This window comes from Actinia tenebrosa, unplaced genomic scaffold (assembly GCF_029948245.1).
Source record: "Actinia tenebrosa isolate PJP-AT-01 unplaced genomic scaffold, QUT_ActTen_1.0 PGA_scaffold14__42_contigs__length_11649687, whole genome shotgun sequence".
Taxonomy (NCBI): Eukaryota; Metazoa; Cnidaria; class Anthozoa; order Actiniaria; family Actiniidae; genus Actinia; species Actinia tenebrosa.
In genome coordinates, this window is record NW_028292574.1 from 128,285 (window position 1) to 149,061 (window position 20,777).

Below are 20,777 nucleotides of genomic sequence, written 5' to 3' on the forward strand. Positions count from 1 at the left end.
ATAGACAACAAATTTCCGACACCGGCTGAACTTCTCCTTGGACGACCCATACAAGACAACCTTCCAAGAAAGATCCAAAGAAATAACACGAGCAACGAAGTAATCGAAAGGCTTCAACATAGACATATAACATATAGGAAACTCCAGGAAACTATATTGACCCTTTGTTTTTTGTTTGTTTGCTTGTTTGTTTTTTTTATCTCTAATACATTGGCTAAACCTTTTACAATTTCTAAGCCCGCCACCCGAATAGGCCAATAAATTTTAAAAAGCCGTCATTTTGTTGCCACGAAGGGGGGTGGCCCTATCTCCATCCGCCTAAGCCTACGTCCCTGAGTTCAGTGTATACAAATCCACATACATTGTTGTTTTTTTTCTTATGACAAGAGTAACTAGCTTGGGCTTTCTGTGCACACTGCATTATCGACATTGATACTCAGGGTTGCGTTAGCTGCTGTGTCACGAGGTCAGATTGAACAAGGAGGCGACATCTTCGATAACAGTGTAAACAAAATTCAAGACATTCAGTGGTATAATTCATATTTATTCAAGTTCATCTTTAGCCCAGTTATGGCTAGTTCACCAGTTGTAACAGACAAAACGAAGAAACGACCAAAGCACCAATATCCTGCTACATACCCTGTAATAGATGGCAACAGATATCTTCCGAACACAACGAGAGAGTTTCTGAGGGACCTCAAAAATCTGCCTGTTAAAGGCGACGAAGTCTTTGTGGCTTCCTATCCCAAAGCAGGTAAGATAAGTAAAACAACTATAAATATCTCTTCTCCTGATTTGGTCCACGCTTTAAAATGTTATCAGAGGGGGGATGAAGAGAGATCGACCGAGAAACTGAAACAAATAATATTCTTTCAAATAACGCAGGCAATACATGGGTGTCTGAAATAGTATGGCAGATTTTCATGGATGGAGATATCGATTACCGGCCCATCCATCATCGTGTACTGTTCTTGGAATCTCTCAAAACGTTTGGTACAGCCACCACCACGGAACAGTTGGCCGAGTTCTTCTCAGACAAGCCTTTTCCACGAGTGTTCAAGACTCATTTACAATATCCTCTGGTACCGATGGGAGATGGTGTCACGAGACCTAAGTTCATTAACGTCATACGAAACCCTAAAGACTGTGCTGTGTCTTTTTATCACCAAGCAAAAGCCTTAAAATCCAATGAATTCGATGGAGAATGGGACGAGTATTTTGAGACGTTCATCGACGGTGAAAGTAATTATTGTAACGGTAGCTTTGCTTAACAAATTCAAAGAGAAATAGTAGATCGATGTGTAGGAATATATATCATTGAGTGTTAATTTAAAATGGACAAAAAATTACGAATTAGGCTGTTTTCTTGGGGTACAAGTGACGTCATACCCGCCATGTTGGTTGACCTTGACGGAAGATTTGTTCTTGGTGTCTTTTGTCATGACAACCAACATGGCGGCCACTCTTGAATGAGTAAGATGAGTAAGGGAAATTGTCTCGGAAAATAACGGGTCATACGAAATTTGTTTCATCCTTCATATGCAGAATATATAACTGGGGCTGATCGCTGGGACTTGGATTTTAGGAAATTATATTGAGACCTATCCCTCTCTCCCTCCCCCCAACATGTCCCTTACCAAACTCATGACGTTACCCGAATGAATTACATAACAGGCCAAAATCCATTCTGTTTATCTATAAAGTTTTGTTTTATATACTTTCATTGACAGTTTCATTTGGTTCTTGGTTTGACCACGTTCTTGGCTGGTGGTCTCATCGTGACGACCCCAACATTCTGATCTTGAAATACGAAGATTTGAAAAAGGTATTTGATTCATGTCTTTATTTAGGCATTACACGTACGTTGTAGTAAACACAATGTTAGATTTGGTTAAAGGTGACATTTCGTAATCCATAAATGCTCTTTGATGACGACGATGATGATGAAGATGATTACGGTTATGGCAATGATAATGATAATAGTAATGTTAATGATGTTAATGATGATGTTCGATTATGATAATGATGATAATAATGATAATAATGATGGTGACGATGAAGATGATGATGAGGAAGAGGATGATGATGAAGATGATAAATACGGTGATGGCAATGATGATAATGATGATGAAGGTGATGATTGTGATATTAATGATGATGGTAATCATGAGGATGGTGATGTTGATGATTGTGATAATGATAATGATAATGAAGGTGATGATGGTGATATTAATGATAATGATCATGATGGTGATTTTGATGTTGATGATGGTGATATTAATGATAATGATCATGATGGTGATTTTGATGTTGATGATGGTGATAACAATAATGATGATGACGGCGATAGCTATAAGGTGATGGCGATGATGATAATGATAATAACCACGATAATGATTATGACGGTGATGAGGAGGAGGATGATGATCACGGTGATGATGAGTATTGATATAGTATTGTTTTTTCCAGGACCTTCCCTCTGCTGTAACTCAAATAGCAAAGTTCCTTGAGAAGGAATTGTCTGAACAAACCACTCAACTGATTGCAAAACAAACTACCTTTGACGCCATGTCAAAATTTAAACATTTTCACGACGATGAAAAGCCGAATCAGTTCGAAAGGAAACCAGGATCAACGAGATTCCTACGTAAGGGTGAGGTAGGAGACTGGAAAAACTACTTCAACGAGGAACAGAATCAACGATATGACGAGCTGTACGAAAGGAAAATGGCTGGAAGTGGTTTAGAATTGGAATTTTCATGAAGCCATTGAAACCTCTGAATAATAATAATAATAATAATAATAATAATAATAATAATAATAATAATAAAATAATAATAATGATCATCATCATCATCATCATCATCAATGTTGATGATAATGATAAACAATTAATCCTTAATCGTACTCTGTAGGTAGCATGTTCAGATGGCAGGAAAAATACAATCGGTTTACATGAGAAAGAATTCAATTCTCGAAAGCAAAGGGATGTTATTGTTCTGCCATCTAACCACAGGCAGTCCAAGCTGTATTATGGGTGACGGCACGCGATGGTGCAAATCCTCTATTTTATAATTAGTATGGGAAATAAGCTTGCGCACGGCCAACAACGACAGACGTTAAAAAGTAAACAAGAATGTGTTATAATTACCAAGGCTCGACGTGTTTTTTATTTACATATTCATAACAAATAATTTTAGGATGAAATTTTCCAAAAACAAATAAGAAAAAGAAAAAAATGAGGGGAAAAAATTTCTTTCTTAATTGGAAGACGTTCAATCTTTAAAATATTTGCTCTATGTTGGTTATCCTCCAACAGCCAACTGAACACTTTATTAGCACTTTCGACACTTGTGTTACCAACGCTTTTCCGAGGTTTTATGGTTCCCTGACCCACAGTATAGTCGAATGAATGATGAAAAATTGACATATACTTTGAAACTTTTTTGTGTATTTTTATTTATATTTCCTTCTCGTATGCGACTTACATTTTCTGGAGTTACTTGTGGATCAAGTAAAACCTTCTCGTATTTCCTTATTTACGAAATTATAATATTTTGACCAAAAATATATAGTGTGGTCCAGGCCACCCATCCGCGCGTTATAGCGCATGCGCTAGACAATTTTTTCATTCTTATGTCCGAGGTTATATTAAAACTTTCCGATCCAATTCATTAATCACTAAGAATGTCAATAATAATAATACATCTCCATGTGAAGTACTTAGGGTGGTTACAGACACCCGCTAATTTTAATAGCCACAATTATCATGATTATTCATGAAGCAAACAGACGCTATGCATCACAGTTGAGCTCTTTTGGCTTCTCGTAGAATTTTATGCACAAGAGATACTTCTGGAAAGGAAAGAAAGCTACTGAAGGTAAGTTATTTCTAGAATTAATTTTAATTTTTATCGAAACTCAATACGAAATTTTGACAGCTTGATATTTTACTATGTCCACTTGGCTTCGCGTGGTGTTGTTTGCACTGAAAACGAAATTAAGCTTAAATCCAAAATGTTATAAACATTAATCTGGTATTAAAATCGACAGAAAAAATTAATTTTGTTATATTTCTTGCTAGATGCAAGGAAGATTTATATTAGTCTCAAATTCATGATTGTTCTTCTAATATTAGAACCTAATACGATAATCAATTAATCGAATTTGCATTACTAAAAGTATATTAACGATTTGCTAAGCAATTTTGCTTAAGGTATATTACTAAAACTAAGAAGTTATAGCACTCTTACTTTTTTAAATTTAATATTATAATAGATTTTGAATACAGATTCGTACACTTAAGCTCATAGTACGTTATCGCACAATTGAAGTCACACTTGAAGGATTCTGTTAAATTTTTAGTTAAAATATTTACTGAACAATCCCAATTTTTTTTTAGTTAGAAACGCCTCATTTTTCTTACCATTTAAATCTCTTAGATCTAAATCACCATCTCTAGCTGCAGGGAGAAAAATGTTTCTTCGACTTTTATCACTACAAAGACTATTTATTTAATTCAGTTAAGTTCCCACACTCATTTAAATGACAAACTGATTTGGTATTGAGATAAATTCAATGGCTATTTGTATTTGCTATTTGTATGGGAGTCAAAAAATTCGTCGATTTTCTCGGGAACTCTGTATTCTTTTCCAACCTAATAACGATATTTTTATTTAGACCAGTTAGGCTATTCATGTCAGTGATGTTATTTTGATTCAAACTTATTTCACGAGTCTGTACTCAGTAGCGAGCAAATCACTTTCGCGACACTCAGAATTTTTTTCGTGTAGTCTGAGGTCAGTGTCACGGCGGGAAATGTCACGCAATAGAATTTCTGACGACTCCCGTACGAATAATTATTCGCGATTGTTATTTGTACGAGAGTCTGCCATTTATCTTTCTTTTGATTCCTTTGTTAGTGTTTTGTCTTTTAACTCATAAACTCCAAGCTATATCTTCGTAAGGGAACTTAATTTCAAGTTTATTTGTATAATTTTGGCCAAAAATCATTCACCACACGGGGGTTAACTTTTTACATCGGTGATTCCCTTGTTATTATGGATTGCGTGTCCTGGATCTTATTAAGAATTGTGAAACACACAAACTTGTTGCTTTATTTTGATTTTTTCTTTTAATTAAAATGTAGCTGTTTTTCGCGAATTTGACAGCAACTGCTGTGAGATTTTTTAAATATTACTGGTATAGTGTCAGTGATTAATTATTTACCAATTATCTGTCATGAATAACATTTTCTACCTTGGTTAAGTTAACTAAATTTCAAGTTAACTCTTGTCGTTCTTTCTGTTTTGTTTAATAAGCTAGAAACCGTTTTACAAGAAAAAAAATCAAAATTTATAGTTCAGCTTAAAATACTGCTAAATTGTTATAAGCTATAAAACATATATCTTCCTAGATTGACGTGGATACTTATATATGTAATTTTAACAAGTTTCACAGTGTGATGACTTTATCTAGAAGTTTCATTGCTAGTTAAGTATTGTTATTTTTGAAGTATCACCTAAAGGAATTGACAGACAGACAGACAGTGACTGACTGAATAGACACTGCGTAGATATAAAATGAAAGAATGATTGAATGAATAAATGGATAGATGGATGGATTTATGAATGGATGAATGGATAAATATATAAATGAATAAATGGATGGAAGGGATAAAAGGATACATGGGCTGAAATGAATGAATCAAAGGAAGGAAGGAAGGAGGAAGGAAGGAAGGAAGGAAGGAAGGAAGGAAGAAGGAAGGAAGGAAGAAGGAAGGAAGGAAGGAAGGAAGGAAGGAAGGAAGGAAGGAAGGAAGGAAGGAAGGATGGATGGATGGATGGATGGATGGATGGATGGATGGAAGGAAGGAAGGAAGGAAGGAGGGAAGGAGGGAAGGAAGGAAGGAAGGAAGGAAGGATTGATGGATTGATGTATAAAGATAAAAGGATAAATGGATGGATATGGGATGGACGGATAGAGTGAAGGATGAATGGATGAATAAAAGGGATTATATAGTTAGATGGATGGATAGATGGATGGATGGATGGATTGGATGGATGGATGGATGGATGGATGGATGGATGGATGGATGGATGGATGGATGGATAAATAGATGGAGGGATAAATAGATGGAGGGATGGATGGATGGTGAAAGGACACTGTCATCATAGACTATATTTAGACACATTGTTATTTAGGACTTTACAATTCTATTTTATAATAATGATATTTATACTTTTTGTTTATTTTTCGACCATTTTCTTGCGCAATTCTCGTATAACTCACTTTTTCCTTTATTTTGATGATCAACTAATGATATGCTTTGCCAATTGCTATTTTTACGCTATTTTTGAAGTCTTCAAGGGTTTTATCTTAATCCTCATGTTTTCACATTCCTCAGCGTCTTATCCCAGGCTGTGTGACGAGCTACCGTGACGGAACTGCCTTATTCACCTTTAAAACTATTTATTTGAATTAGTCGCTCGCTTTAAGAATCAAAGGAATTTTAATGATTAGTACTAAACCTCTCGTCATTCCTCTCAATAGGACCATTAATTATTATAGTATTAGTAATATTTTAAATTTTATCCGTCATGCATTGTTTTTGAGTGCCGTGACATCAGAGCTCAAACTCGCGTGCGTAGGCGTGACGAGTGTCCGGGCGTGACAAGGTGTGGGAAATCAATAAACTTAGTAACCGCGTTACTATACTCAAAAATGGCGGGCATCTGTTCTCTATAAAACACGAATAACTTCGCAAAATCTCTTATCTATTGTACCAAAAATCTTCGCAGTCCTCAAGCCTCCATCTTTAAGGTTTGCAACTCTACTCAGTCGAATTCTACAACCAAGGTTAGCTATCAGATAATTTTGAACTTTTTAATATGACTAGCAAATCTTAACTCTTCAACAATCAAGTGTCTTTGTATTCTTATTCTTCGCATCGTTCTCTAAAATTCTATTATCTTAACTTGCAAAAAGATTTCCTTCTAGTCTCATTAGTACTAATTTATCCAGTTAAAGTTAAGCAATATATGTTCTAGGACGCTACAATATGATTAGTTAAGCGTATCTTCTTTTAATACTACACGAAAACTTTTATGCGAGCTTCTTTTACTAAATAAATAGCGAACGGAGTATTTAGCAGCTACAATTAAATATAGAATAAGTTTTCTTCTTTTCTTGAAGCGAAATTTGGAAATGCAGAGCTTATCTGTTTTGTTGTATATCGGTTTTGGCTTTAAAAAGTTTTTATGAATGTGGCACCAGTAAACCCAATTTGGCACTCAAAACAAGCTAGTTTTTCTGTTTACGTTTTTTTCTTGAACCCCACTGTCTTTCATAGCGATGATTTGGTTTGTATATTTGTATAAACGCATTGAATTTCTCGGGTTTCGTGAGAGTTTTGGATAACTTGAAGGAGTGATGTCCTGAAGAGACAGGAAACAGACCCGTATATGTGATAGTCTTTTAGTAAACTAGTTTTGTTTATGAGAGATTAACAGACTGGAACGCTATACTCTGAAAAAGTCTGTACAGCTTATTGAATGTGTTGACTAGAATCTTATTTAAAGCTCGAATCAAAACTCAAAAACAAAAATTGCCATTTAACTAATGTGCAACTTAAGGCTATACGATTTTTTTTTGTTCTTTGATAAAATAAAATTGTTTCGACTTTGGCTGTCAATACGATTCATCAGTCGTCGCGATTCTTCTGGAACCTTAGGTCAGGTATGTCAAATAACCACTTCATTAATCAACTTATCTTAGAATCTCGTAGAAAAAAATACCTTAGCACTTGATTGGCTCTCTTTTGGGCTATTATTTTTATCATACGCCAGTATTATTATTCTAGTAAGGTGCTTTGGACTCAAAAAGGCGATTAACTTCACATTAACATATACTAACAAAAACACAAAAGCCCATTTGGGAATTGAGATTCTGGTTCTACCTTTTTCTATAAGTAAGTTGGATTAATTAGGATTAAAAAAATTCTTTTTATAAACGATATTAAAAAAAAAAATCTAATCTATCCTATTAACTACCCCACAATTAATTTAATGCTATTAATTCTCTATTAGCTAATTATACTACAGTCAACAAACGAGACAATTTCTTTTGATTCGCTTTTAATTATAATTTTGATAAGTTATCTAAAATAATTTATTTTGATAATCGATAATTTTTATATTTAATGGTTATAAATTTAGCTATCGGTGTCTATAAATTCATCTCTTATACTAGAAATCAATATTTTTCAATATCATAAAGGTTAAATGCCTTACTTAAAACTACAATTAAAGAAATTTTATATTCAAAAATGCTTGACCTTCTTGGTTGAATAAGTATTTCCTACGGAAACTGTTTCATTGATAACAAGGAGTCACTATCTACTCTTGATACTGAAATAAATTGCAATTCTATAGGTCTTTGTTTTTTACATGACTTTGTTTCTAAATAAATTGTAGCTAAGTTGTTGTATGATACATTTGTAGCTAATTTTTTGTATCATTGTACTTTCTCCTTTACCCCTCCCCAAAAGTAATTTAGACTTTTGTTGGCTCCAGAACACTGTAGCTATTATTGTCATGTGTCACACAATTAAGATGGAATGATGGAAGATGGGATAGGCATATAGACAATCATCTTAATGGATGTTAATCCAATTCCAGGAATTTTTATTCATGCAGTTTAATGTTTATTGGGAAGCACATTTGGCGTAGCTGTGAGAGCAATCCCCTCTCATCAATGCAACCTGGGTTCAAGTCTCTCCAGGCTCAGTGTCGTATGATTTAATAATTATTGGGAAGCACATTTGGCGTAGCTGTGAGAGCGATCCCCTCTCATCACTGTGACCTGGGTTCGAGTCTCTCCAGGCTCAGTGTCGTATGTGAGTAGAGTTGCTTGTTGGTTCTCTCCTGTGCTTTGAGGGTTTTCCAAGTTCTCCGGCTTTCCTCCTGTCATAAAAATCAACTTATAAAAATTCTAATTAAAATTTCAGTGGATGAATAGCCACTTTGTATGTGGAAAGCCATTGCTAAATCCCATTTATTTATTATTTATTTAAGATAAATAAACAAATAATCAATATACATTTCTTCATGAATAAATAGAAATAGAAATTGGGTATAAAGTTGCTGTTATTTTGTAGGTGATATTTTGTACACCAACTGAGGAGAGAGGGGCAGTTCAACATGTATGGTCGCACGGAAACAGTGACTAAGCGAGAGGTGCGACACACACGCACTGTAAATGGCAAAGTTGTCCATGACGATTTTCAACAACACTCTGACAAAGAGGTTGAATATGAGTCTCCAAAACACCAAGCACTAGGAGGTCCTAGTTATCACTACACCAATGGTGCCATCGACCAACCACACCCATCCACGAGGCAACCCAAAGAAATGAATTTTGAAACAAATTTTACGTCATTGGAGCAATATCTTAATGAAAGTCCTAATGATGATTTTGGACCAACTAGTGGGCCTAAAAGAAAAATAGTTTCTTCTGAAGAAGGCTCAGAATCCAGTGATCGAGATTTTTCTGATGCACCCCCTCGTGGATCAGGTGTTAGCACTAGATCAGGATATTCTTCTGGTGAAGAAGGCCCAAGGAGAAGATTGAGTTCTGGGGCAGGAACTCTAAAAAGCTCAAGTGTTACATTACCAATAAGGTCAAATTCATTATCAAAACCTGAAACTTCCTCAGTTGGAGATCTTGGCGAAGGTAAGCTTGCCCTTGGGTAAAATTATGTGTAGACAGTGTCATAGTAGGTAATGGAATATGCACATATTCAGGGAAATGGAGGGAGGGGGGCTGCTCTTGGCTGCTCTGGGAATTGCTGCAAGAGGTAACATGGTTAAGAAAGACATCTGGAACAAATCATTTTTATGAAAAAATGCAGTTTCAAAAACAAAATTATTTTTGTCACACTACAAGCTAGTTACTGTAAAATATTTGTTGGTAATGAAGCAGGGACAAAAGGATCCAAATTTTATTATTGTTTTCTGGTTGTTTGTTGTTACTGTTACCAGAGATAATAATTGAAACTTTTTGTCCATTTTTATTTGTAAGTTGTTTACAACATCAGTTTGAGGATTGGAGAAGTAAAAGGAGACAGAGCTGATGGTAATGTTTACATTCAGTTGTTTGGAGAGAAAGGTGACACATCGAAGATACGGCTTCGTTCAGCTGGTGATGAAAACAACAGTTTTACAGAAGGAGACCTGTTCAGGTTTACTGTTAGATATAAAGATATTGGAAAGGTTAGTTATTCTGCTGTATGTCACAGCTTGAATTTATATGCAGGACTGTTGGATGGATGGATGGATGGAGGGAGGGAGGGAGGGAGGGAGGAAGGGAGGGATGGATGGATGGATGATGGATGGATGGATGGATGGATGGATGGATGGATGGATGGATGGATGGATAAATAGATGGAGGGATAAATAGATGGAGGGATGGATGGATAAATGGCTGGATGGGTAGATGGAGGGATGGATGGATAAATGGATGGATGGATGGAAGGAGAGATGGAGGAAGGGATGGATAAATGGATGGGTGGAGGGAGAAATGGATTGATGGAGGGATGGATGGATAAATGGATGGTAATGAATGAATACATAAATAAATAAAAAGCACTACTTTTTATAAGATTAGCTGTGACTTCAGTGACAATCAAGCTTATAGAAATAATGTGTCCCAATTTTTAACTCATTTCATTTATTTCAGATCGATAGAATCAAACTCAGCCATGACCACATGGACTATGGATCAGGATTTTTTGTTGAAGAGGTTGAAATCGACATTCCTTCAAATAATGATCAATACAAGTTTCCTTGTAATTTTTGGCTGTCACAAGAGCGACATCAAGTGAAACGTGGAAGGAGTTTCTCATCTTCATCACCTGGTATGTAAAAAATCACAGGGAATGTATAGCCTTTGTCCTGAAATGCTTGAATGCGATGCTACTGGGGAAAAGATCTATCCCTTAAATTATGGATCATTGGCAGACAGCTCTTTTGAGCCCTCAATATCGTCATGCATTATTCTCTTTACTTTTATGTGGGCTTGTTGTTTGACCTTGGAGACAACCAAAGAGTTTTAATCCATGGTTCATTGATTTTCCACATTACTAGCATACCTCATACCAGACAGGCACTAGTCAGAATGACAGCACAGATTAATGAGACTTTATGCTTGAGTTAGCACCTCAAGGGTTAAACAACTGATATAAATACTGACATGTTGAATATTATAAAATTATTAGCATTATTAATTAATTATTACTATTACTATTATTGTTATGTTGGATGCCTTAACCACAGGAAACCCACACTAGAAATATGGACAACTTTTAAACTTTTAAAAAAATCAAAATTTAAAATATAAGTTTCTTAAAAGTATGCTTCATGTTTGTCCATGTCAAGTGTTGTGTTGTAGGTTGGTTTCCTAATCGTTAAATAAATGTTTGTTCAACCAGAAAACAATTTATCTTCCGCGCTAATGCCCGAAAGCTAGGAAAGAAATTGTTTTTGGTTGAAGAAACATGTATTAAAAGATGTTTGTCCATGTTGAGGAAAAGAGTTAGAAATAACTAGAAGAGAAAAAAGCTTGAAAAAAGAAAGAAAAGAAGATGAGAGGAGAGAAAATGAGGTTAAAACAAAGAAATATATTTCCCATAATTCTGCACAGAGCATTTTTGTTCCCTGTCTTTTCTGGATGATTTTTTTTTTAACTTATCTTTTCTTATTTTCCAGGTAAACTCTACAATGTTGCCATGCAGCTTGGTCGAGTCATGAACCCTCATGCCAAACTTTACCTCCAGCTATGCGGTGATTTGGGAGACAGTAGTAAGATTGTCCTACGACCTACTGGCGGACCCACAGACACATTCCAGGAAGGAAAAGTTTACAAGTTTTCAGTGGAGATGCCATCCGTTGGCCAGGTAACCGATGACTCATCAGCCTCCAATGGTCTTAGGGATGGACCATTAGAATATTGAGGGGGGAGGGGGTGCAAGAATTTATGTTGAACGATATTTATGTTTTATAACAGCCCCACCACGTGATTTTTTCGTGTCTTTGCTCGATATGTTCTTACTAAAAGGAGAGGTTGCGCGATATTTTTTTTTCGTAGGGGAAGTGCTTGCTCAATATTTTTTTGGGGATTTACTCAACTCCCCCATCAACTATCTAATGGTCCGTCCCTTTAACATTCTAGGATCCCTTGGTTGCGTAACTTAAAACCTTAAAATAAGAAAAAAAAACTTCAAATTTTATCTGGGCTGATGAAAGTCAGGGCACAGCTTACTCAAAGATAGAATTGGAATTTAGTGTTTTAAGTATGCAGAGGGAGGAAAACCGGAAAACCCAGATAAAACATTATCAAAGAAAGGAGATACCTTACAAACTGTACTCACATGTGATGCTGAGTTTAGGAATCAAACCTGAGACCCCACCAATCAAGGGAGAGACCTAACAAACTCTACTCACATGTGATACTTAGTCCAGGAATCAAACCAGAGACCTCAGAGGTGAGAGACAAGTGCACACTATTGCTACACCACTCTTGATTCCCAAATTAACAACAACTTTGAATTCTTTTCGCAGATCGATAGGATTCGTGTCGGACACGAAAGCCGTGGTCGAAACAAAGGTATCTACGTGGATGAAGTCGAAGTCACGCCTGAGGACGAGGACATTATTTTTTTCCATTGTGGATGCTGGTTGGCTGAAGATATGGGTGATAGAAAACTGGAAAGGGAGATCCAAAGGGGTCACGCCCCAGCACCTATAGGAACAGGTTAGTCATTGGCTATTGCAGTTGATTGACGGATTGAAGTAGGCTCAGTTTCCAGCCGTCGGGTTTCGTGCGCTCGAGATATCCCGACGGCTACAGACAGAGTCTAGGGTTGAAGGGGTCCAATTTCTTCTTCTCAACCTGTGATTTCAGTCCAGTCTGCTCTTGTTCCTTGTCGAAGAATGTAATATTTTTTGAAAAAAGAATCAGCAAGCGAAGGAATGAACGAATAAACGAAAGAAGAAAAAAAGAAAGCAAAATAAACAAAAAATGGAAAGAAAAAATGGAAGAAGGAAAGAACGAAATGCGAAAAAAGAAACAGCAAAAGAATGAACGAATAAACGAAAGAAAGAATGAACAAGAAATGGAAAGAAAGAATGGAAAAAGGAAGGAAGGAAAGAACGAAATACGAAAAAAGAAACAGCAAAAGAATTAACGAATAAACGAAAGAAAGAATGAACAAAAAATGGAAAGAAAGAATTGGAAAAGGAAGGAAGGAAAGAACGAAATACGAAAAAAGAAACAGCAAAAGAATTAACGAATAAACGAAAGAAAGAATGAACAAAAAATGGAAAGAAAGAATGGAAAAAGGAAGGAAGGAAAGAACGAAATACGAAAAAAGAAACAGCAAAAGAATGAACGAATAAACGAAAGAATAAGAAAGAATAAACGAAAAAAGGAAAGAAGGAAAATAAAAAGAAGGAAGGAATGAAATGCGAACGGACGCGGAACAAAAGAAGGAAAAAAAAGAAAAGAAAAACAGACGCAATCAAAACTCTGCAAAGTCCTTTCTACCAAGCTCGCTTTTATCTTGTTTAATATTAATAAACTTTCGCATTCGTAACGCTGCCTTTGATTATATTTTGACAAAACCTTCTTTTTAATATATATATACATATGTATAATCAGTTTTACGGGCATAAAATATCGAAATAAGGCTTCATACGGATCATTGGTCACTATGGTAACGATCCTAATCACCTTTCAAATACGACAAACAATGCGCTCTAGACAAAGAACCAATATCCTAACCCCTCTAACGGCCAATATGCATAATACCCCAGCGATGATTTCAACAACCAATCAATACATCTATTCTTATTTTGCACGGATACGCTCTACGATTTGAACGATTCGAAACGATCATGGCGAACTAGTAAACGTAACGGTAGCTTTGTTGTCGTTTTTCGTATAAATTGAACACGAAATTATATGTAAAGAATTTCAACACGACATGGTGTTTTTAGAAGAGAAACAACCAGGTGAGCTATAATCTAAAATATTCTCTCCGACCAAACCAAATTTTTCATGTTTAACCTTTTTCTGTTAAAGCTAAAAAAAGAACCACGTACAAAGCTGCTAATGTGAAATATTTTTGGTAATAATTTTATCGCCTGCAATCCCCGAAAAACGTAAGATTTTAAAAATATATAAACAAAAAATACTTCTTTATAATTATGAATTTTTTCCCCTCCTTTTTCAAGAAAACCTGACTTTTACCATTTTTACTTAATATTCACATTTGATATTCAAATTTGATAGACTTTGTGTTTTAGAGTAGTTGCTGTCGAAGTTTTATCGCTTTTTCGGGAGAAAAATTGTACAATTTATTGTTTTATTTACAGTAGCTTCGTTTGTAGAGACTCTGGGCTTTTCTGAACAAGCTAAGCAAATAAACGAGGATTATAATGATTTAAAATTGAAAAAAGACATAATTATATTCGTGAATGCATAATAACCGTGCTAAGTTTTTTATTATTATAAACTATATGTCAACGCTGCTGTTTTAGTATTTTTTCTGTTGATGTCTGTGTTATTTAAATCAATACAAAAGGATTGTATTTAGATCTTTTTAGTTAAATATTTCTTGTCACGCTGGGATTGTGGATTAAAAACAGTGATTCATAAGTAAACATTTAGTTCGCTTCGTCTTGGTTTGTAAAGCCAGGGCTTTGCCATAGCTGTATTAAGCTGCCCTCTGTCGCTACTGTCCCACTGTCGTACCATTTCATGGAACGTGAAATTTTTCTGTCGAATGGAGAAGGATTTCCCTATTGTAAGTTGAAATTCATGTACAGTTCTCTTTCGTGCTGAGCTCATTTCAATTCTTCCCAAATTATCAAATATTTTATCACCTATTTCAAGTCCTTGAATGGCAAACGAACTTCTTACTTGAGTAAATATCTATAACATTCTATAATAATACAATATTCAATCTACATTTAGTCAGGAAACCTATAAAGTGCTCGTCTTTTAAAGCCTTTTTAAAGTCAAATGATGTAAACATTGACTGACAATTCTTCTTTATTTGTCAACGAGTCTGGATGGATATTTTTGGATCGAAAGTGAATTTATAAGCCTTTATATAATTCTCTTAAGTTTATCAATTCTTATATTTTTGTCGTAGTTTGGGGAATTTATTTTGCTTGTTTCTTTTTTTAATAGACATGTATTGTGGGAACCCTGCGATTCGATCATCGCAACGTAGACACACCATTTGGAGTAGATAATGAGATTCAAAGACTTTTATCAGCCTATTTAGGCCCAGCAATAGGCCCTTTGCAGCTCAGTAATCACGTGCTAATTTATTCACTGAACTAACTTCTTGATACTCATGGGTTAAATATACTGGTGAGCAAACAAAATTTCTACAACCTGTTTCGAGATATCGTAATAAAACTGCATTTCGTAACACACTGGTTACACATCGTTTCATTCAGTTCCTTACAAATAGCTAAAAAGAATCACCAAATTAAAAAAAATAAAAAAATTTTGCTCACCAGTACAGACAGTGACCGTAAACTGCAAAAGGCCTATTGATAAATACTGTCCGGCACTCTTGGGAATAATCACAAACCATCAATATAAAAAGGTCATGGACACGAAATTCTGTTGTTTTTTACCAGATGCCACCCACACAGTGTCGGTCAGGCTGGGCGAGGTATTAAACTACAATGCACACCTATACATCTACCTGATTGGAACCAGAGGAGAGACAAGCAAGGTGCCATTAAGACCTGATGGTCTACTGGAGAGAACCAAAACGTACCAGTTCCCACTAGCCTTGAATGTGGACATCGGAAAGGTTAGTATGGAGACTAGATTATTATATAGTGGATCATGTTAGGGGAGCGTGAAAACGGCACGAATGGCACGGTCATGGTACAGACTGAAGTTAAGATAACCGCGCGCTATGATTGGTTCAATAAAATACTCGTACGCGCGGGAGCCCAGGAATCAAACCCTATACCCCAGAGATAAGAGGCGAGAGGTAAGAGGCGATAGGTAAAAGGCGAGAGGTAAAAGGCGAGAGGTAAGAGGCGAGAGGTAAGAGGCAAGAGGTAAGAGGCAAGAGGTAAGAGGCGAGAGGTAAGAGGCAAGAGGTAAGAGGCGAGAGGCGAGTGCAATACTGCTACTTCAGTGTTTCACACGCATCTAATGTAAGTCCAGGAGTTGAACCTGGTATACTATTGCTACGCCACCCTTGATTTCCTTGATTTCATCTTCACACGATGATGAAGTTGATAAGCAATGAGTCAGTCGTTGGGAGAGAGTCGTCTTTCTAGGCCCGGTTGTACGAAGGGTGGATAGCGCTATCCGACGGATAAATCTTATCCAGTGGATAAATTTATTGGATAACAGCATCGACTTTTTCCACTGTATAAGGATTTATCCGCCGGATAGCGCTATCCACCCTTCGTACAAACGGGCCTAGAAAGACTGTTTTTGTTGGTGACTGACGGTTTCACAACCTGAGAAGTGGTCATCTTCAGAGTCAAGACTCACTTGACTAACCCGGGCGATCCCGATCATTATTCGTCCTACGACCTTGCATTACAGTCCTCTACTTTATACGTTATTTTCCTAGGAATTACGAGGGAATTTATACGATAAATTTCTTTTTCATTCAGATTGAAAAGATTATCTTTGGTCAAAACAGCCGTGGTTATGGCAAAGGTTTGTTCGTGGAAGAGGTGAACGTAAAGCCTACAGATAGCGCTAATGTTCACTTTCCTTGTCAATGCTGGCTGGCGGAGGATGTCTGGGACAGTAGGATAGAGAGAGAACTTTTTCCTGGAAAACCTGTCGAAAGACCACCAAGTAAGAACCATTGAAATGATTTTATGGTGCAGCTACTGACATGGCGAACCTCCCTTTTTATTCCCCCTAATGAGGGCTCATTAGGCTTGTAGATATAGACCCTTTGCATGTGCGTCAAAGTAGCTCAACTTGGAGCACAAAACAAAAGAATCTCAACCCCCTGAGAATTGGAAACCTAATGTTATGTCCTCTAAATTGAGCTGCATTCCGACGTGCTGTAAGGGGTCTATCGGTCCTCGTTTACAAATCGTTACATTTTTATCGCAAACCAGTATAGACCTCTTGCACGAGTCCCGAGAGAAATCGTTCTGGGGGACAAAACAATTGAATTTTTTGGCATAAGAAAAGACGGCCTATTGTTTTGTCCCCCAAAACAATTCCTCTATGAAACCAATGCAAGGGGTCTGAACGGTCGCCTTGGAAACCACGATTGAAACAATGTATTTTATCCTGTTTGTTTTCAAGATACGACGTACGAGCTGGTGTTCAAGACAGGAGACAAGCCACACGCCGGAACAGATGCCAACGTGACGCTTCAGATATTTGGCGAAAATGGACAGACTGAGAAAATCATGTTGAGACAGGAGGGAAGAACGAGAACGTTGAAGCGTTTCGATCGAGGAAGAACAGATAGGTTTGAAGTACAGACCATGAACGTAGGCAAGGTAAGAATGGCAACATCGATTATCATTACGCATCAATGATGTCATTGTCATCATCTATATCTACATAATTATTTCGTATATATTTTCTCTTTTTATTTATTTTTTATTTTTTAATTATTTGAATACAATCTAGTTTTGTTGTAAGAGCATTGAGATTTCTAAACGCATTTAAAAAATAAATTATTATCATCACCATCATCATCGTTGTCATCATCATTATCAGCATCATTATCAGCATCATGATCGTGATCAATACTATCATCATCATCACCAACAATATGCATCATTGTTATCATCACCTAGTGATCATGATCACTATCATTATTATTATCATCATCATCATCATCACCATGCATCGACTTTTTAAGCGGCAATCTCATTCAAGCGGGATTGTCTACCTATGAGTGGTTTTTGGAGACCCCATTATAAGTTCCATCGCTTCTCTGGACACAATCTACCTAGCTAGGCATAATATTTTCCCATTTCAGACGACATGTCATTCTCCTGAGAATAAAAATATTTGTTTGATTTGTATCCATATTTATGTGTCTTTTCATGCGCAACTGTTAAACAAAGAAATTATACTCTAGAAAATGACATGTGGTCTGAAATTGGAAAAAAGTGGTTAAGGTCTATTGAGAAGCGACCCAATATTAATCGATCGGATGATCGTTATTGAGTAGTTTGTATTCTCGTTGCCAGGTGTACAAGGTGCGTCTCAGTCACGACAACACGAATCCAGATCCTGAATGGTTCTTGGACAAGCTGATGATCTCAATTCCAGATAGAAGAGAAACGTATCACTTTCCTGTTAATCGGTGGTTGACTGGAGACGAATCTGATGCTCTTGTAGAGGTTGAGATGGAACCAGGTATAAAGACCTCTTGCACTGATTTAAAAACTTCTTATAGAATCTTATAGATACCCTGAAACAACCTCTGGGCTCATCGACGTCAGGGCAAGGCTCGAATACTCCAGTTTCGAGTACTCTTTTGCTCTGTGTTAGCCTCAACAGCATATATATATATATGTTATTTACCGTCCTATAGTCGGTCCGGATAGGGAAAACCTGTGCCCGAGGTCTTGAATATACGGACCGAGGCCGTTTTCAAGACCGAGGGTACAGTTTTTTTCCCGTATTTTTTCCCCGTATTTTTTCCCGTATTTTTTACTTGTTTTCGTAATCGCTTTGTGTTGTCGTTTAGCGGCAAAGGATACCGGACCGCGCGCGCGGGCAGATACTGACAAAATACCGCCCGCTCAAACAGCCAATCAGAACGCACGATGTTTTAGGATATGGGACCGGAAAAAAATAAAATACTTTTTTCATAATGGTACATCCCGTAGTAATGACGTTAGAAATGTATAACAATGAACAATACAATTGCTTTAGAATTCCACGGGTTTCACTCTAAATGCTGAATAATTTACGCACAATCAAGGCTAACGCAGAGAGCAAGAGATAACTCGAAACTGGAGTATGGAAAGTTTATTGTTTTAGGTTTTGTGGAGAGAGGAAACCCGGAGAAAAACCCTCGAATCAAGAGAGAAAACCTAAGAACGTGTCATTTCCTGTCTCTTGCGAAATGTTCATCAGCTGAATCACAAGTTTTCAATAGGATTTTTTCTGGTTGACAGCACATGGTGGTCATTGTTTGACCACCATTTGGAGCAGATAATGAGATTCAAAAACTTTATCAGCTGAGTGAGACCAAGGAATTCACATGAGATACTGTGTCCAGGAATCTAACCCGAGACCTACCCCCCAGAAGAGAGAGACGAATGCTCTAGCGCTAACAACCTTTGATTCACAATCTGGAGGTCCAAACAAAATAATTTCCTTCTCTTGAGCATTAAAGTTAAATTTTATTTAAGTAATTTTATCATTTTTTCGCAGCTCTTGTTGAACCAATTGTAGTTATTGAAAAAGAACTGCCAGTCCAATCAGGTAAGGAAAAGCTTGTACATATATATATATATTGTATATAATATTGTTAACAGAGACACATAATTTACACACTATCCCTCCCCCACTAAGGCTTAGAAATTAATATTCAAGGCGTGTTTTTATTTCAGAAATTCATTTCCCAGAACCAGAGCCAGTATTATACACAGGTAAGGAAATACGCCTCATGTTAGTCGTAGTGACTACCAGTTGATCTGAGTTGATCTGATCAAATGAAAAAATGATAATAAAGCGTTGCTAATACGCGAATGATAAACAGTGACACAATAACTAATGAATTTTATATTTTTATTTCAATGATGGACAGGTTTTCATTTTTCGCTGGTCAATTGCCCTATAACACTATGACGTCACATCAAAACAATCTATTGTTTTAACGCTAAGGACCATAGTCGCCAGAGGGGGCAAATTAGGGGCCAAACGAATTAAATCACAATAAAAAATGGTTAATCAGACGGGGAAAGGTGATAACAGATAAATGTTGTACTAAATATCCCGAACGAAAGAAAATTTCGCCTAAATTCCTATCATTCTTGCCCATGTAAACAAGCTGTGACGTCATAATGTTATAGGTCAATTTTCACAGGCTTAATGACAACTCAGTTTTGCAGTGACGTCATTTCTACGTCACTAAGTCAGATCAGCTGGCAGCGCTTACTAGTTTGCGTGGTCCAGTGTGTTGAATATACGAATTTGAATGAAGTAAAATTAAACATGTGTAAAAGGAACAGTTGTATTTGTTTTTCATACTGCAAACCCTTTTACAGGAGTTTAAGTTTCCCTCTTATTCACTCATTTTACTAGTTTTTACGCCATCAAAACTAGCCATGCTGAATTAGATACTCCTGGACAAACATTGCAGACATTATGGATGCATTTAAATGATATGCAAATGAGACAACAAGCATTGTATCAACCCGATAGCCTCACTTGTATGATTCTTAAAACACAATATATCATTGCGGGAACAACTGTATTATCAGCTATTGGTTTTAATTTAAATAACTTCTTGAATTGAAAGTCATTTTTCTGTAGCCTAATATCAGGTTTTTCCCGCGCTTTTCTCACAGTATCCTACAGGCTTGGACCCATTCTGGACCCCTTCACAGAGATCTATCTCATCTTCCACGGAGATTCTGGAGACTCGCAAAAAATCTACCTGCGTCCCTCGCAGGGTAACGAGCTAGAGAGCAACAAAGTATACAAGGTTATAACCGAGTGTAAAGATGTTGGAAAGG

General features: G+C 36.5%; 2 protein-coding genes across 5 annotated transcripts in view; both read left to right on the plus strand.

Moving 5' to 3' along the window:
- Positions 1-472: 472 nt before the first annotated feature.
- LOC116308300 (sulfotransferase 1C2) lies at positions 473-3,154 on the plus strand. The gene is made up of 4 exons (XM_089029771.1): positions 473-754; positions 886-1,242; positions 1,731-1,825; positions 2,470-3,154. The coding sequence occupies exons 1-4, from the start codon at positions 571-573 to the stop codon at positions 2,761-2,763; spliced, it is 930 nt and encodes a 309-aa protein (XP_088885897.1). The 5' UTR covers positions 473-570; the 3' UTR covers positions 2,764-3,154.
- A 606-nt stretch (positions 3,155-3,760) lies between these two features.
- Positions 3,761-20,777, plus strand: part of LOC116308302 (lipoxygenase homology domain-containing protein 1) — a 48,056-nt gene continuing 31,039 nt past the window's right edge. The window contains exons 1-13 of one of the 4 annotated variants that reach the window (XM_089029768.1): positions 3,761-3,881; positions 9,158-9,732; positions 10,081-10,271; positions 10,738-10,915; positions 11,766-11,953; positions 12,618-12,810; positions 15,714-15,892; positions 16,719-16,908; positions 17,374-17,573; positions 18,276-18,444; positions 19,471-19,521; positions 19,650-19,688; positions 20,610-20,776. In XM_089029768.1, the coding sequence (XP_088885894.1) occupies positions 9,201-9,732; positions 10,081-10,271; positions 10,738-10,915; positions 11,766-11,953; positions 12,618-12,810; positions 15,714-15,892; positions 16,719-16,908; positions 17,374-17,573; positions 18,276-18,444; positions 19,471-19,521; positions 19,650-19,688; positions 20,610-20,776 (2,277 nt within the window). In that variant the 5' untranslated portion in view covers positions 3,761-3,881; positions 9,158-9,200. Of the gene's footprint in view, positions 3,882-6,701; positions 6,859-9,157; positions 9,733-10,080; positions 10,272-10,737; positions 10,916-11,765; positions 11,954-12,617; positions 12,811-13,252; positions 14,070-14,802; positions 14,864-15,713; positions 15,893-16,718; positions 16,909-17,373; positions 17,574-18,275; positions 18,445-19,470; positions 19,522-19,649; positions 19,689-20,609; position 20,777 lie in introns of those variants that run through there. The other 3 variants (XM_089029767.1, XM_089029769.1, XM_089029770.1) reach the window with 3 other exon arrangements.

What these genes read in the sequence shown, in the direction of transcription:
- LOC116308300 (XM_089029771.1), top strand. Translation starts at nt 571, where the DNA reads ATGGCTAGTTCACCAGTTGTAACAGACAAAACGAAGAAACGACCAAAG. An exon ending in GGCTTCCTATCCCAAAGCAG is followed by an intron (nt 755 to 885) that starts GTAAGATAAGTA and finishes CAAATAACGCAG; the next exon opens with GCAATACATGGGTGTCTGAA. An exon ending in AATACGAAGATTTGAAAAAG is followed by an intron (nt 1,826 to 2,469) that starts GTATTTGATTCA and finishes TGTTTTTTCCAG; the next exon opens with GACCTTCCCTCTGCTGTAAC.